General features: G+C 40.7%; 2 protein-coding genes across 5 annotated transcripts in view; one reads left to right on the top strand and one right to left on the bottom strand.

Moving 5' to 3' along the window:
- The window catches only part of drc3 (dynein regulatory complex subunit 3), a 4,110-nt gene extending 1,807 nt beyond the window's left edge, over positions 1-2,303 (bottom strand). Inside the window, exons 1-9 of one of the 4 annotated variants that reach the window (XM_010785391.1) lie at positions 2,251-2,303; positions 1,932-2,106; positions 1,745-1,861; positions 1,441-1,607; positions 1,149-1,295; positions 891-1,010; positions 682-794; positions 421-595; positions 178-309 (exon numbers count right to left, since the gene is read on the bottom strand). In XM_010785391.1, the coding sequence (XP_010783693.1) occupies positions 178-309; positions 421-595; positions 682-794; positions 891-1,010; positions 1,149-1,295; positions 1,441-1,607; positions 1,745-1,861; positions 1,932-2,076 (1,116 nt within the window). In that variant the 5' untranslated portion in view covers positions 2,077-2,106; positions 2,251-2,303. Of the gene's footprint in view, positions 1-177; positions 310-420; positions 596-681; positions 795-890; positions 1,011-1,148; positions 1,296-1,440; positions 1,608-1,744; positions 1,862-1,931; positions 2,110-2,250 lie in introns of all 4 variants that reach the window. The other 3 variants (XM_010785398.1, XM_010785405.1, XM_010785412.1) reach the window with 3 other exon arrangements.
- Positions 2,304-2,798: 495 nt separating this feature from the next.
- tom1l2a (target of myb1 like 2 membrane trafficking protein a) overlaps positions 2,799-18,237 on the top strand; it is a 26,614-nt gene continuing 11,175 nt past the window's right edge. The window contains exons 1-9 of the mRNA XM_010785537.1: positions 2,799-2,903; positions 6,757-6,841; positions 8,053-8,131; positions 8,600-8,749; positions 9,798-9,932; positions 10,012-10,172; positions 10,322-10,916; positions 11,818-11,840; positions 15,795-15,870. Coding sequence (XP_010783839.1) covers positions 2,852-2,903; positions 6,757-6,841; positions 8,053-8,131; positions 8,600-8,749; positions 9,798-9,932; positions 10,012-10,172; positions 10,322-10,916; positions 11,818-11,840; positions 15,795-15,870 — 1,356 coding nt within the window. The 5' untranslated portion in view covers positions 2,799-2,851. The remainder of the gene's footprint in view (positions 2,904-6,756; positions 6,842-8,052; positions 8,132-8,599; positions 8,750-9,797; positions 9,933-10,011; positions 10,173-10,321; positions 10,917-11,817; positions 11,841-15,794; positions 15,871-18,237) is intronic.

Below are 18,237 nucleotides of genomic sequence, written 5' to 3'. Positions count from 1 at the left end.
GTACGTACGACGACGACGACGACGACGACGACGACGACGACGACGACGACGAACGAACGAACGAACGAACGAACGAACGACGACGACGACGACGTACGTACGACGACACACACACACACACACACACACACACACACACACACACACACACACACACACACACACACACACACTGACCTCCAGCTGGCTGACCATCTGAAACTCCAGCGTCATGAGGCCTTTACAGAGTTGGTTGATTTCATCATTGCACTGGTTGATCTGGACCTTCAGTAATTCTCTGTCTGATATCTTCCGCATGTCCACTGTCCTCTAGAAATAAAAACAAGAAAAACATCCTTATATTGGTTGCTAAAAGCTGCTTTACTGGTCCATCTAAATATGGTACAGTACAGTTGAAAACAGTCTGGTCCTAACACCTACCTCTTTGTGTTGCTGCTCGAAGTTTGCCAATATGTGCAATGCTTTCTGCTGATATTCAATCACAGTCTCATTCTGACCAGTGAAAAAGCAGTTCACTTCTTTGTCTCTTCGTTTATGTTCAGCCAAGCCTGTTTCAAATACTTGCTCGCACAGATCCCCCATTTGTTTCTCAAATGTAAGGGTATGGTTAAGGAATTCAAGGTATTTTTTCCTGTGATTACATAACACATTATTATTATTACATTTGGTCTAAAAGGATATGTTAGAAGCAGATCAGTGATTTCAGGCACACGGTGCAGTTTATCTGCCTCTTGGTCGTCGTTGAACATGCACTTAAACAGGTCAGAGCCATTCAGGAACTCCACAAAGGCATCCTATCATGAACATCATTTTTACAAAGTAAGTTTAAGAAATATGAGAGCTCAGTGGAATATAATGTTGATGATAACCACATGTCAGCTTCACTTTACATTGTGTAATTTGGCTTCAGCCTCCTTGCGTTGCTCAGCTTTTTCAGCTTTTTGCTTGTGCAGCTCCTCACATTTCATCTCCTCAAGGACATAGCGGTGTTTGATAGATGCTTCTTTCTTCTGTACATAGACACACAAGACATAGACACAAATGAAGTTACACAATATCATCACAACAACATGTAAATAGCCATGTGGAATTTTCACATAAACTAAGGCATAGTAATGTTTTATTAAAAACACAGCACTTATACTTACTGTATTTTCGTCAAGTAAAGTGTAATCTAGGAACTTCAAGTCTGGAAAGAAGGCTGCGATGAACAATGTGTAATCGCCTTCCTTACTGCAAGGGTTTCCAAATAGGTTGATGTTGAACAGGTTCTTGAACTTCCTGAGATAGAGCACCTTTGAAATGCATTCAAATTGTATGAGATTAGGTTATTTTATATTATGAAACTTCAAAGTACAAATCTTATATTAATCTTGCAATATAAATGTAGCATTTTACACATAATATGTGACAGATTTATACAAGAAAATGTTGTCGTACGATGTCCAACTCTCCAAGGAGGTTGTTCGCAATGGAGAAATGAGTGAGTCTCTCAAGTGTTTCCATGTTTTCGAGAACAGAGATTTTGTTGTCGGACAAATTCAGCAGTTCAAGCTTCTGCAAGGACTCCAGACCTTCAATTAGTTCTATGCCGTTGAATGACAGATCTAAAAGACATATTCAGAGTAAATGTCATTATTACTCAAAGTTACGGGGCTCATATTTTAAGACAACATCTTTGATAAAGCCTGCACAATCATTTAAAGAAAGCATAGCAAAACATAAAAAAAACAACTTAATTTACCAAGCCATGTCAGATTAATCAGATGATCCAGACCCTCAATGTTTTCAATGAGGTTGTTATTCAGATTGAGTCTGGCCAAGGATGTGAATTCCCATAAGTGGTCAATCCTCAGGATGTCTGTGAACAAACAACCTTCAAATACCTGAAATCCAAATCACAGTGATAACCCACATTGTATTTTACTTACTTCTGAATTCCAGACATAGTTTAAGGATTTCATCGAGCTGGGTTCCCTCTTCATTGGCAATGCCCTGACCTTTATCTTTGGGTTCTTGCTCCAATATTGCCCGCTGAAGCAAATCCTCATTCATCAAAATACCACGACTCATCATCCTTGTAGGGTACGCTTTACTTCACTCCCACTGCTCAAAGGAGAAAGTAGATTGTATTTTGTAGATTTAAATGAGTTTACCAGACAAACATCATAGCCAACATTAGCCAACAAAAAAAAACTAGTAATCAAAACTGCAAAAGTATTTTAAATACAACAAACAATGCAATAGTACCTAACTTAGCTAGATAAACTCTAACTTCTTGCCGCTGTTGTTTACACACTGTTACATAGCAACCGGCTGAACCTAAGCTGCGTTCAAGTATGTTCCAAAAATGCTGTAAAAATAAACGCTCAACTCCGAACATTCTTGCTTTTCTTGTGAATGAATATAATAACAACACACATTAAAATAATGGTGCCCACGATGAAACTAAGACTCGGTGTAACGTAGTCTTCTGTTTTTTTATCGTTCTTTTTTTCAACTACAATGAAGTAAATACCCAGTGAATCACCCTGATGTACATTTATATACAATATATTCAGAGGATGAATACTCGAGTCAATTGTTTATATCGTTGTTTGTGTATTTCTCAACATTGTATAGAGACTAATACGGCGCTTTTAAGTAAAATACATGTTTATATGGTGGCTAACATTTATACAACTGTTTGTTGAACATAGCTTTCGTTGCTAAATATAACTGACGTTGATTCTAGCCATATGCCTTGAGCCTTCAGTTTTTTTGACCAATAGTATTCCTCAGTGGGCGGGACTTAGTACCGCCTCGGTGCCTCAGCCTCTTGTCAATCCCAAACGGATTGTTTGTTGTCAAAATGGAGTTCTTACTTGGAAATCCGTACGGCACTCCCGTGGGCCAATGTATAGGTACGTTATCCTTGAAGTTATTCATTGTAGATGTGATTCTGCTGCATACATTGTGTCAGCGTGGCTGTTTTACTACGAGGAATTACGTTACGAAAATAGCGAGCTAGCAAGCATCATCGCAGCAAACGTCAGCTACTTGAAATGAACAGCTAATGTTAGCCCACCTAACTTAGTCCTCTGTTATAAGTGTATAGAACTGAATATGTTTAGACAATACAGTGCAATTCTCAAGGAAAACACGAGTAAATGGCATGGGCAGTGTTAGTGTCATGTCTCAAAGGGGCTTGCAGAGCCTTAGCCTAGTCGAAGCTCAATATGTCCTTAAATCCTTTTTAAGCTTTGATTTCTGTGGTCAGTCTGGTTGGTTTGAGTTTTAAGCCTCGAAGCGTTGCGCGGAAGTGCTTGTTCGTCCTGCAGATGATGAGAGAGACTTGTGGCCTACCACATCCCTCTGGTGTGGTTGCATTTATCTTTCAATCTTGCTTGTTGTTTGCAAAACTCAGATAAATAATCTCTGACCCAGATAAGTTGTCACCAAGGTTTTATAATGAGACAGAAAAGCACACATGCTTCTCATGTTTCTAGAAGATATTTTCAGTTCCTAGCGACCGAAAGTAGCTTTTTTGTGCACTGAATAGAAGCAGTTTGGAGGAAGGAAGGTTTTAGGAGTTAGAGGGGCCTTTGAACTGTTGCCCACCACCCGCCGGTCAGCTGCTTTGTGCCATGTCATCCCAAGACGGCCCTCAGCTACCAACTGTGACCCTCCTCTCAGGCATTTCGCTCGACAGAGGTCCTTTTAGGTAATTCTGTGTCATTCTGTGGGCTGTAGCAGCACATCTTAAATGTCCCCCATAGAGACGGCTGTATCTCCAGTCTCATCTCTCCGGTCGAGCTGCTGCTGGAGCTGTACCGCCTGCTGTCTGTTCGGCTGGTACTGTAAACCACAGCTGACACAGGATCAGCTTACCTGAAACAATTAGAGAAAATCAATAGAACAGATGCTGAGGGAGGCATTGGAAAGAACTTAGTGTAAGTGACCGAGAAGATGGAGGGGTTAGAGGTGGTGATTTTTTTTTTTCTCTTTCTCATGCGGCAGAAGTAATTTACCCTGATTGTTCTCCACTGCTGTACATCTATTTCCGAAAGATAAACCTTATAATCAGATGATTCTAGCACATTCTCAATGAGTGGTATTTGTAATGCAGTAATTCATTCACAGTCATGAATGGATGGATGAAAGTACATTTAAGTGAACCGCCCCTGTTTTCAAAACCTTAGTTGGCATGTGTCCACAGACTGTTTTCCGTTTCAGAATATCATGCAAGATTTAAAATTCTGAATTTAAGAAGGTCTTCCACTATTTGACCATTTAGAAAATCTGAATAATATTTTGTATGCCAAATAGCTTGGTACATAAACAGAATCGGAAGCTATGTTGGCTATCTTAAGCTTCTCTAGAGTCTTTAAAGGACAGAAACCTGCAGAGATGGGGCCAGAGAGGGGCAGAGATTCATGGCTTTGTTGGCAGCGGATGGCACAGCCAGCCACTAAAGCTAAAGCCATGTGATCGACTGGCTTCACTGGTGTGTCCATTCCCCGTACTGGGGCGACTGACACAACCCCGTGAATGAATTCTCTGAGCAGGCAATCACTTCATTAGCAGCAAGGCTCTGATTGTTCAGAGGCGTTCCAGCTCATTTCAAATGAAGAGATCAGATTTTTTTTACTCTCCTCTGCACCTCGTGTTCTGCCCTGTCTTGACTTGAAAATCCACCTGAGAAGATTATACGGGATGTCCTAATGGCAGAAGCTTGATAATGACTCCAATCTTATACATTATGTTCAGTCTAACACAGAAACACACAGCAGTGAACTGTATTGTCTCTATGTCTTCAGATTTGTAGGTGAGAGTAAAGATGGATCCTCTCAGAAAAGGATGCCTATCCCTCAGTGCTGGCTCAGTGTGTGACGAGTTGATTAGAGAGGGGAGATAGGGCATGAATAAGTCATGGCTGTCAGACTTGTCCAATGTTGAGCCTCCCAAAAGTAAGGCAGCCTGGCCCAATGAGAGGCTGCTGGCCCGGGCATGACAGCCGGCTCGGGGCCCCTGGGCTTCAGGGAGAGGGGCTCCTCCTGTCCAAACCCAAGAATCGTCTAATGAGAATCTATTGACTGTCAGTCACAGGAACTTGGTCTCAGCTCACTTCAGTAGAAAAGCTTTTTTCCTGTTCCACTGTGAAATTCACCCCAGATGACTGCGATCCTGAAAGATCTCAGCTTTCACTGACATGATGGATGGATTTGGGCGACAAGAGAGGAAGGAAGAGACGGAGCGAGGAACGCAGCGATGAATGCCGTGCTCGTTCATCACTAGCTTCTCACAGTCTGGAGCACATTATCTCCTGGCTGTAGACACAAAGATTTTAAATGGTAGGGTGGGGTTTGAAAGCAACAGGGCTCAGGGACTTCTGTTTTTCAGCGTTTATACCACGTAAGACTGAGTACATATAGCTGTATCAGACCCAACACCAGCTTCTCTTTCGTCTGAAATAGTCTAGGTTCGTTTAGTTAATTTACTATTTAGTTTGAGGTAGGGCTGCTCGATTATGGCAAAAATCACAATCTCGATTATTTGGGTCAATAATTGTAATTGCGATTATTAAATGCGATTATTCATTGACTTTGAAAACATCGATTTATTGGAGAATTTTTTTTGAACAGTATGTTTTTAACAGTTGATTACCCTGAACTTTAAGTATAATTCAACTGAAAAACCAAAAAAATAAATAAATAAAAGTCATAATAAAAAATAATTTATTTAGGTTATGTTGTTTTCGTAATCTTTGCAAGCCATAATCGTAATCGCGATTAAAATACGATTAATTGAGCAGCCCTAGTTTGAGGCATGGGAGCAACAGGTGGTGGATGTGTTTTTAAACGTCTTATGGGTTTCTCTGAGATAACATTCATGTTATTAAAAACTAAAATAGTTGTATTTGTCTGATTTATCTGAGCCCCACGATCCTTACCCAATATGTTATCCAAACCCTTCTGACAGATTCATTTCCAATAAAGGTTATTAATGAATTATACTGTACGCACCTTTTTAAAAGAAAAAACAACGACATAGCATGGGCCTCACAGTCCTGAGTAATTAAATGTCAAAATAAAAAACACCATTCCCTGGAATTGTATTTGAAATGTAAGTTAATAATTGATTGTTTTAGTTGTATAGTTATAATATACTTTTACAGAGAAGTACACATGGTTCAAAGCCAAGTTTATAGGGGCTTTAAAGTGTAGAAATCGAATGTCTGGCTGAATATTGCAGAGACAGAAAAGTATGTCACCCCATGCTGATTTGCTTACACAACAGTTTTACTTCCAATGTTATGTAAACCATGTGTTGCTTTAATGCAATGCATTGACTTTAGCACAGACGACCCATAATGCAGTTTCATCAGGCAGACAAACAGAGAACCTGGAAATAAAACATAGTACTAGCCACGATTATTAAGAAGTATTACAAAGACAAAACTAAAACAATCTACTGACAGTTGCATCTCTCCACTGAATGGTATCGTCTAAATTTAAACTTGCATTATTTTGGTTTGTAAACGATGTTGTTCTTTTTAAAAAGCCCCCAGCTTCCTGTCTCACATGCAAATGACTTCTTCTTATGTGAGCTACAGCATAGCGAAGACTATAATGAAGTAAAGTCAGGGCTCCTCATTTAATATAAGGGGCACTGGTACTCAAACCCAAATGTAGAGGCACAGACAAAAATGAATGAGCACCGTTTATTTTTTAAATAAATAATTGTTTAAATATTTTCTTTTGTGTTTTCCTGCAGAGAGGGCCACAGATGGAGGCCTCCAGAACGAGGACTGGACCGTCAACATGGAGATCTGTGACATCATAAACGAGACTGACGAGGGGTGAGCTGTCGCGCTGTCTAGATTTGATCATTGTTGGGTTATAATGTGCTTTATTAACGTTATGTTGGACCAAAACTTCTGCTTCCTGAATTGGTCAGTTGTCACACTGGCTCAATGAATAACAATTAATACAGTGACTGCTGTGCTTCACCAGCCGGCACCGTCCCACAGAAAGTCTTTGTTTTCTGTACGTGTCACTGAGTGAAATAAGAAATTAATGAAATTCGGTCGTCAGTCTCCTGCCTTATGATGGTGAACACAATCAAGACTAAATGTAGTAACATGTGTATTTTTAGTACCTTTTTTAGGAAATGATGTCAGTTTTCATACATAAATCTGCATCGGCATCACTCATTTTAAATCAGACAATATCAGGTTTTGCATTGCAGCCTAGGCATTTTAATCAGAAAGCAATCCCATCCAACATATCCAAGTTTTCTCGTCTCTAATAATTGTAAAAATCCATCTTTTTCATTATTCCCTCAGCACTTTCCCTTTTGTCTTTTTGTCCCTGCTTCTCACATTCTTCATGCCTACACACAACTCATTGTCGTACGTCCACACACACATCCACAGTTTGATTCACAGAACACAGAACGCCTTGTCTTCAAGATGTTTCTGCGAGTTACACATTGTCTGGTTATCACATTTAGCCTCGATGTTTGGGAAATTCCGCAACTGAAAATTCCTTACTTGGTGAGCATAATGTTGTCTTAACACATGCGACCGGGTGCCGAAACAAAATATAACAAAACAGATGCTGCATCCAAAGCCGAAAAGAACCAACACAAGGCGACTGTACTGACTCAGATTCACATTTACAGTGCTGTTTAAGGGAGCTACATATCAGATTTTGTGCACTTTCTCCTCCCATTTCAATCTTTTTCAGCTCCAACGCTCAACAAAGAGCCACATGTAGCTGATAAAAGAGTCCATAAAAGCTTGACTGCAGTTTGAGGCAGAGAGCCAACCTGAAGTCTTCATGTTTTGACAGCTTTGATCTGGCCTTGGGAGAGAATAGATAGTCAATCAGGGACACAGATGGCGTGACAGCACTTCTCTATCTTAGTCAAACAGATACGCTGACAGACTGACTGGCATCTGTTATTGTGGCACAGAAAAGAATTGATTCCTACAAAGCCAAAGATGTTATGCCTACTCTCAGCTGGGGTGCTTCATCCAGCTGTGTCTTCTCTGCTGTTTCCCTCCAGGCCAAAAGATGCCATGCGGGCATTAAAGAAGAGACTTGGTGGCAACAAGAACTACAGAGAAGTGATGCTGGCGCTGACGGTGAGAACCTTTTACTTTGACATTGTGTTTATTGTAAAACTGGCATCAAACGCAACTTCTTTAGAAATGGAATGGCTTTGAACCTTGCAACATTTCCTGAGGTTTTTATTCTGAGGAAGCCGTGACCAAAGTTGCTTTTCACTGTGTAGGCCACATAAAAGGAGTGTCCCCTGCATAAAACTTGACCTTTCCACAGATTGTGTTTTTTCTTGGTCATTTTATTTGACTGTTTCTCCTCCCCGGCCGAAGTTATGTTTATATTGCACATCTTTTATTTTGTTTATAGCAGCCATGCCTTTTAAACCGTGTTCACATCTTTGATAGTTCATCTAGTTAAAATTCTCTCTGTGCGGTAAAAGCAACGTGACTTAGAAGTCTTTCTGTTTTCATCAACCTCTCACAAATGTTCCCGTTTTCCGTTTCCTTTGCCCGGCTTCTGTCTGTGTTTAATTGTCTCCCTCTCTGCAGGCTTTGGAGACCTGTGTGAAGAACTGTGGTCACAGGTTTCATGTGCAGGTGGCCACCAGAGATTTCATCGAGGGTGTGTTGGTCAAAGTCATCTCCCCCAAAAACAATCCTCCAACCATCGTACAAGACAAAGTGCTGGCGCTCATACAGGTATTAAGCCTTTCTTGGTTACTGCCGTTTCATCATTATTACCACTTTTATGTTGGTATTTTCTTATACAAAGGTACAAAACAATTGCAAACAGGTTTCTGGTTATACTGACTTCTCCCTATGGCTCCATTCACAAATGTGGTGATGCAGGACATTTTGAAATCATGTTATTATGGTGTGATGGTAGATTAGTGGTTGAAGCCAAGTGGCTGCCGCATGTTCCACTTTCCAGATGTTGTACCGCAGACTGCAGCCTCCCGTCTTGTTACTAGAGGCCACCTCAGACGGCAGGTGGTGTTCTCCGCCTCGCTGCTCTGTCCTCTGATTATTTATAGGGATTTTTGAAGGACACCCCACTTTAGACACCGTTTTCTGTTCTGTGGTCTATTGTCCACATCAGAGAGTGTTTCTTTCTTAAACATGAATTATTCTTTTTTACGGAGGTTAGGCAAAAGGTATTATGATGGGTTTCATTTAATTTAATTTCAATCTTTATTTCGAACAGATTAAAAAAAATAACAAATACCGTATTGTTAAAATACAGTATTTATCCACATTCATGATAATATTTATATATTCAACAAAAAAAGTCTTCATCTTAATAATAATGAATGTGTCCGAAAAGGGAGCAGGAAGAAGCAAATGCTTATTAATTCCCACCCCTTACTTGATCAATGATTTTCCTTTAAATCCCTATGCAAGTTATTCCTACTTACATTTACATTTATACATGTACAATAATTTCTCATCTTCAATCAAAGAGGTTTAAATGTAATGTTGTTAAAATAATTAAATTAATTCGGCTGTAATATATATATATTTTTTAAATGACCTGTTTATCTTCCTACACTAAGCTGCTCTTAATACAGCATTTAATTACTAAAGAGTTATTTTTCATAAAAGCAAATATCTATACAAAACATTTGTTTCCCTTACTATTTAAATAGAGTATTTTAATGCAAATGACCACTATCGATGACGAGAACAAAGTAAAAGGACTCTATTTAAATTGTTTTGGTTGTTTATACTGTCTTTGTGTTTGTGTCAGTCCTGGGCTGATGCCTTCAGGAGCAGCCCTGATCTCACTGGTGTGGTCCACATTTACGAAGAGCTGAAGAGGAAAGGCATTGAGTTCCCGATGGCGGACCTGGATGCGTTGTCTCCCATCCACACACCGCAGAGAGTGAGAAAGAAACACAGCACAAACACATCTGTATATTCACAAAGCAATATCTTATGGGGTATTTTTCTTCTTCCTCCAGGGAACCCCAGAGGTGGACCCAGCCATGATCAAGTACCTCGCCCCGGTCTCTCCTGCCGCTGTGACCCCTTCCCCCATCCCATCTCCTGGCCCCCCCACACACACCTCCCAAGTGCCGGGCCCCATCACAGCAACCCCTGACCAGGTGAGGCGCTTGAATGAATGAAATGTATCTTTTTATCCCTCCAGAACTACCGGCCGATCTCCAACCTTCCTTTCCTAAGCAAAACTCTGGAAAGAGTAGTCTTCGGCCAACTCCATCTGTACATGTCCAACCATGAGCTCTATGAGCCCTTCCAATCCGGCTTCAGACAGCAACACAGCACTGAGACCGCCCTCATCAAGAGCACCAACGATCTCCTCATTGCTTCTGACTCTGGCCTCCTCAGCATCCTCATCCTCCTGGACCTCTCTGCAGCGTTTGACACCATCCTCCTCATCCGCCTCTCAGACCTCCTAGGTATCACTGGCACAGCGCTGTCTTGGTTCACATCTTACCTCCATAACAGGAAACCGTTTGTCTCCATCAACGGCTCAAATTCACCCCCGGCCCCAGTCCACCACGGTGTACCCCAGGGCTCTGTGCTTGGCCCCCTCCTGTTCACCATTTACATGCTCCCCCTCGGCCAGATCATCCGACATCATGGACTCAATTTCCACTGTTACGCTGATGATACCCAACTGTATCTCAGCACCACTCCATCCTCCCAGCTCCCCCCTCAGTCTCTCATCAACGGCCTGAATGACATCAAAGCATGGATGTCCTGCAACTATCTCAAACTAAACAGCAGGAAAACAGAGCTCATGGTTGTGGCACCCAAGGCGCTGCTCCAGAAGGTTGGTGACTTCATCCTCGAGGTTGACGGCTGCTCCATCTCCCCATCTCCTGAAGCCCGCAACCTGGGTGTCATCCTNCATGCTGCGAATGGATCTGGCCCTTCCTACATCCAGGACATGGTTAAACCGTACACCCCAGCACGTGCACTCCGCTCTGCATCGGCCGCACTGCGAGGGGGACCCAAGTTCCCATCAGCAAAAACACGTGGGTTTTATATACCTGTCTCCAAAATGGTGGAATGAGCTCCCCATTGAAATCAGGACAGCAGAAAGCCTACAAATCTTCCGGCGCAGACTGAAAACTCATCTCTTTCGACACCACTTCGATAGAATTACTAACAAAGCACTTATATACTAATAAAGGGCTGGCTTATCTAAAGCCAGTTGAGTAGCACTTGAAATGTTTGACTCTATGAAAACTGATCCACTTATATGATTCTGTTTTCTTCAAGGTTGTATCTTCCCGGTCGAATGTACTTATTGTAAGTCGCTTTGGATAAAAGCGTCAGCTAATGTAATGTAATATTTTTGGAAATATTAGTTTATTCAGTTATTGCATAAGGAATTTTGCTTGTTAAAGTTGATTTGAAAGACACAGTTATATAAGTTTACCGGTCAGAGATCAGTTAAATAAAGGTAGATATTGCACTGTTATAAGCTCCATTTTGACTCTGTGGCTCTCTGTTTCTTGTAAGGTTAGCATTGCTATTGGTCAATGGTTCAAAGTTCACCCAAGCTGGTTTCATTTGAATCTGCAAAACAGATGTCAAAGGCCATAACACAGTCATTAGCTTAGCGCTCCCCCGACCCGTCCCTAACACTCCATGTTTGCAGGTTTAAATGTGTGTTTCCTCCTGTGTGTGTACAGGTCTTGCCTATAGGTTCATTTGTTTTGCGTAAAATCATTGTGTTCTTTGTTTTGTGAAATGTCAGTGTTTGTCAGGTTCTTTGCTTTTGTCTTTTTGTTCAGTCATGTGATGAGATTTCTGCTCTGTTAGTGTTACTAATGTGGCTTTGTAATTCATGGCAGCTTACCCTCAGGGCTAACAAATATACTGATTGGCCTGGAGGTGATTGCGAGCTTTAAAAAGTTGTTTTTTTCAAACAGGATACAAAATACCTCAGACAGCTTGTGACGCAGGGAACTGCGTCACTATGGACTGATGGCTTTGGGGCGGGTGATTGTGCACACCTGGGGCCCTGGGTTGTCCCTCCTATGTTGGTCTCCTTAGTCTTGTGTCCGACTCCCTTTTGTTATCTGTGNAAAACATTGTTAGAACATTATGTCCTACTATTCTTAAAACGTTTTCAGCATTATCCTACCTTTCAGAAGAACATTCATGGGAACCAAAAATAAAAGCTTCTGCTGAAAACGTTTTAAGAATAGTAGGACATAATGTTCTAACAATGTTTTCAAAAACATTTAAAAAAGGTTATCACCAAACATTTTAAGAATGTTTTAGAGAACGTTATCCTACTTTTCAGAAGAACATTCTGGGAACCAAACAAAAACTTCCCGCTGAAAACGTTTTAAGAATAGGAGGGCATAATGTTCTCACAATGTTATCACCAAACATTTTAAGAATGTTTTTAGAGAACGTTATCCTACCTTTCAGAAGAACGTTCTGGGAACCAAACAAAAACTTCCCGCTGAAAACCTTCCTAGAACAATGACTGTAACATTCTCAGAATGTTTTTAGAACCAAACATTTCTAGCTGGGTAGGTCTCAGACATATACAAATATATAAAAACATGTCTATGAAGTGTTTTGCTCAAAATACCAAACAGATCGCCCATTCCAGCCATGCCTCATATCCCTCTATTTCACTTCCTGTTTCAAAAGTGCTAATTTGGGGTATAAAGCTTTAAAGATTGAGATTCTAGAGAATGTAAGAGATTCTACTGGCAGATTCTGCGGTGATGAAACGCCACATCATGGATTATCAAGGATTATTTCTGAAACAGTATGGAGCTCAAAGGCTTTCTCTCTTGCCGGTTATACCACAAGGTGAGTTCCTTTTTATTTCCTGCTTCTTCACACACATGCTCACACATATCTATGTATAAAAGACATCAAAAAGGGCATTTTGCATGATAGGTCCCCTTTAAAGTATTAGCATCAAAAGACATTTAAAGTACCGTACTCAATTAAAAGTACTCATTGTGGATATTGGTCCATTCCAGCTTTGATGCCATGTAAACTAACTTGCCCTAAATTAACTTTTTAAGCAATGCAAAATTCATAAAGTCTATTTTATAGCAATAACTGACTGATCTTCTCATTAATTAAGAGCATTCACTTAACATGCACAATATAAAAAGTGCATTTAAGGTCATTATCTAGCTCCGTCAGCGACACTGAGTAAAGAGTCCCATCTCCAGATGTTTACTCTGACACACCATCAACTTGATGAATTTGTTTGCGTGCATATCTTCATTAGGCTCTGGGGTTAAACTCTAACCAATCAAATTTCTCCCTTAATTGTGAGCCTTATTGGAAAATTGATAATAATTACACTTGCTTGATGGGAAGTTAATGTCCGTCAATTATGCAAGAGACAACAGAATACCAAAGATGAAACAGCGCTCTTCGTTATTCCCCTGCTGATGATTTGTTTGGAGAAGAGGATGACACACACTGCAGGTTGGCCTCAATCTGTCTTCAAGAAGAAATACATAGAATATTAACAACTTTTTTACAACAACTGGATCTCTCCGGGGAGGGTTGCTTTAACAATGTGTATCCTTTCAGAGCATTTGCTTCTTTTGTACAGTGGACCTATCAAGAGTTTTGATCAAAGATAACATACCTCATTTCCCTTCTGTCCTTTGATATCTATTTATGTAGCAAATTGTCAAGTGTTTGTGTGTTTTTCGAATGAGAAAGAGGCATTCAATGTTCATATCATTCCTATAACGTTTTTTAATTCGGCATTATGCAAAGAACCTTGCAGACTTATGGTTTTATAATGTATCAGGTTTAAAGAGGGAGCAGAATAATACCAAAAAGAAGAAGAAGAAAAAGATAAACAATAACTATAACTAAATGATTATGGCTGTATGAGAATAAAAAAGGTGACATTCATTATTATATTACATTACATTGCATTTAGCTGACGCTTTTATCCAAAGCGACTTACAATAAGTGCTTTCGACCAAGAAGATACAAACTTGAAGAAAACAGAATCATATAAGTACATCAGGTTTCATAGAGCCAAAACATTTCAAGTGCTACTCAACTGGCTTTAGATAAGCCAGTCCTTTATTACTTTATAAGTGCTTTGTTAGTAATTCTATCGAAGTGGAGTCGAAAGAGATGAGTTTTCAGTCTGCGCTGGAAGATGTGTAAGCTTTCTGCTGTCCTGATTTCAATGGGGAGCTCATTCCACCATTTTGGAGCCAGGATAGCAAACCCACTCGCAGTGCGGGTGCAGCGAGCTGTTTGGCTGATGCAGAGCGGAGTGCGGAGTGTTTAAAATGTTCTTTGATATTTGTTCTTAGGATGCTTGTTAATAATGAATTTGAGATTCACTAAGGTGACTTAAGATGGAAGGAAAGTATTATAAAAATAGGATGTCTTCGACTCCACTTCGAGCGATATAATTACTAACAAAGAATTGCTATCAAAGCACTTATATACTAATAAAGGACTGGCTTATCTAGAGCCAGTTGAGTAGCACTTAGTGGGAGAATGTAGGAAGGTTGAAGACCAGACGAGCAGCTGCATTCTGGATGAGCTGCAGAGGTCGGATGGCACATGCAGGCAGACCAGCCAGGAGGGAGGCGTAAGGTGGCGTGAGATGACAAGAGTCTGGACCAGAACCTGCGTCGCTTTCTGGGTCAGGTGGGGACGTATCCTCCTGATGTTGTAAAGCGTGTATCTGCAGCAGCGGGTTGTAGCAGCGAGGTTTGCAGTGAAGGACAGGTTGTTATCTAGGGTCACACCCAGATTCCTTGCAGTCTGAGTCGGGGAAACAACAGAGGGGCCGATGTTGATTGTTAGGTCAAGAGTGGGACAATCTTTTCCCGGAAGGAAAAGCAGTTCAGTCTTGTCAAGGTTGAGCTTGAGGTGATGAGCAGACATCCACTGAGAGATGTCAGCTAGACGACCTGGGTCTCTGAGCGGGGAAAGGACAGAATTAATTGGGTGTCGTCAGCGTAGCATTGGTATGAAAAACCATGCGGGCTAATGACCGATCCGAGCAAGTTTGTGTACAAGGAGAAGAGGAGGGGACCAAGAACAGAGCCCTGAGGGACCCCTGTAGTTAATTGACAATGGTCAGACTCGGACCCTCTCCAAGTTACCCTGTAGGTACGGCCTTTGAGGTATGAGGTGAGGAGGGAAAGTGAAGAGCCTGAAACTCCAAGTTCTTGGAGAGTGCGAAGGAGGATCTGATGATTCACCGTGTCGAATGCAGCAGACAGGTCCAGAAGGATGATGACAGAGGAGAGGGAGGCTGCTTTAGCAGTGTGCAGTTCCTCAGAGACAGCGAGGAGAGCAGTTTCTGTTAAGTGGCCTGCCTTGAAACCAGACTGGTGCGGATCCAGAAGGTTGTTCTGATGGAGATAACAGGAGAGTTGTTTAAAGACTCTATGATTGATTACAGCAGTAACAATGGAACTTTTTTCCAGTTGGAAAAAGCCCTATAGATTATAGTTTCCTACGTGGGTTTTCACATTAAAGATTTTTTTTTTTTTTTTTAACATAAGAAAAAAGTACTGCATGTACTGCATCCTACAAATATAAATAGATTTTATTAATAGGACTTTAACTTAGTGGTATTTGCAATTATGTACAAGTTGGAAATTGGTATTTACTTAAAACAATACAGAGCATTTCTGCAGCTTTAGGTAATATCTTAAATCCTAGATTCTTAAACATAGTTTGAAGCGTACTGTGTCCAAAATGTTCTTTTGATTGTTTTTGTTCTCTGTTGTGTTTGCAGAGAAATCCGTAACGTGGAGCTGCTGAAGCTCCGGTTTGGAGAGTCCCACATGCATTACTGCGAGGTCATGCTGAAGGTAAGCACACTGTAATCTCAGCGTGGATCTTACACTTTACATCTGCGGCAGATATACTTATTTAAAGACAAGCATATTCGCCTTATTCTTTTTTCCTTTAGTAGTATTTTAATATGTTGGTCAGAAAACGCATGACATCAGGTGCAGGCTATTTTATTGGTACGCCTATGCTAGAATTAAGTTGACAACAATGATTCCACTAAGTTCATTTTAGAAAAAGGAACTAAATTAATGGACTGATAAAAAAACAAAACAACGCATGAGTTTTAACAACATGTTTATTTATTGACTACTACCCACACATAAACATATGGAAATGAGTTACTATTTAAAAAGATTAATGTATTTATAAATGTATTTAGGAACCTATCCATGTGATTTTAAGTGGGGGTCGACCTCAAATCCTCTAGGGGGGTCCGGGGGCATGCTCCCCCGGTAAGATTTTTTTATTTATTTTGGAGTTAAATGCATCAATCTGGTGCATTTTGAGGGGAAAATAAAGAGACTAGATCTATGGAAACACCTATATTAAGCAGAACTGTATACGATTTCAATAATAATAAAATTATGGCCATAACCAATAACATACCATTTCCAATATGAAAAAAACACTGAAACTTGTTTATTAATTTATTTTTGGTTCATTTATAGTTGTGAGTGTGTCTGTGCTCCTGAATCAGCCTCTCCTGTCTCTCTCCTCTCCTCCCTGCTCCTCTTTGAGGCAGCAGCAAAGACTAGTTTTAGCTCTCAACAAGTTTTAAAAGTGTATCTTACCTTTTTTCACCTAGTTAACTTTTTATTTATTTATTAATGCATATTTTACTAATCACATTACATTTAATTTAGCTGACGCTTTTATCCAAAGCGACTTATAATGACCGATTACAGGGACATTCTCCCTGGAGTAACTAAGGGGTAAGTGCCTTACTCGAGGGCACACTAGTGGTGGTGTTCCTGGCAGGATTTTAACTCACAGCCTTCCGATCTTCAGCCCACCTCACTATCTGTTAGACCAATCACTACCCTCTCAAATGGAAATATGTGTTTACATAAATGGTGACCACACCGTTTGAGACCACCGTGTAGGGGACTGCGATTGGGGTTATCTCTTATACACCCCATCACACTTCTTTCTTCGACTTTCTCGTGTCTGGGTTTGTTACGATTACTCGATCTTTCGGCCGATAACTTCGTAGGACCCTAGGTAATTGTGAGTCGTTACGGTGTCCGACTAACGGAGGTACGGTGCCGGCGTAACTACGTCATAGGCACGTTTTACCTGAAGGTTGGTTCATGACTCACGTAATTACCTGGTAAAAGTACAAACTAACACAAAACGACAATATTTAGAAAAAAAAATGAACCAGACTCTCGATAAGATTAAAAACTCTATGCCTAAAAACTCAAAGAATTCGACATACGGTATTAGTCCGTTATAATTTTATTACTTTTCCGAACGTTATAAAGTCAACGTAAACATTAACTTAGGTCTTACATTACTGTAAAACAAAAAAATTAACGTTAATGTCTTTTTATTTTCTTGAATAGGTCGTTATAAGATTAAAAGACTCTGTCAGGACATACAGAGGGTCGCTTTGTTATGTGTTTAATTCCCTTGTTAACGTACGTAAACCTTAGCTCAATACAAAGGACAGTTGTTTCACATACAGGTGAAAGGGAAAATTCTAGCCTAGAAAGTCGAAAAGATTGACGATTCTCTTGACAAACAAGCGGAGGATCGAGACGGATAGTTGCGCAAACCACTACCTTTGTGATCACATGATTACGATCAATGCGAGTATCTTCAGCCGATTACACTTGGACCTTTCCAACTCATTTGTTGTAAAAATACAATCTTTACATATCATTTCCCAGGGGTCGTGTATATTTGTGTTATCGTGTAAAGTCATCGTCCCAAAGGTGTGAATCTGATTATGAATGCCCGGGGGCGGGTCCATATGAATTGCCGGCGTGGTTCATATAGAGCCGGCTGGGGTAGAATCGAAAAAAAAAAAAATATTCAATAAAGAAAAAATATTAAAAGGAAAATAAGCACGCACTGTGCCTGCGTAGATACGCTGCTGGATTGACAACACCTCGTTACCAGGAGGCGAGCGAACGAGACTAGAGCGGAGGAAGACCGCGCGCGCGCGCGCGCGCCGCGCGCGGGATTCACCGCACGAGTTGTGTTCCCACTGACCACAGGTGTACTACACCGACGGGTACCGGTGACAAGTATCGTCTCACCGTATTTAGTCTCTTCTGGAACTTAACAGAGACACGCAGTAAGTTCGACCCTATTGGGAGGTCGTAGTTCCGCTCATTCGTCCTGAGAGACTCACAAATCTATAAAGTTGAATCAGATTC

Source organism: Notothenia coriiceps, unplaced genomic scaffold (genome assembly GCF_000735185.1).
Source record: "Notothenia coriiceps isolate Sejong01 unplaced genomic scaffold, NC01 NC01_scaffold00000886, whole genome shotgun sequence".
Taxonomy (NCBI): Eukaryota; Metazoa; Chordata; class Actinopteri; order Perciformes; family Nototheniidae; genus Notothenia; species Notothenia coriiceps.
Note: the sequence above shows the minus strand (reverse complement) of the source record. Positions and strands in the feature narration are given on the sequence as shown.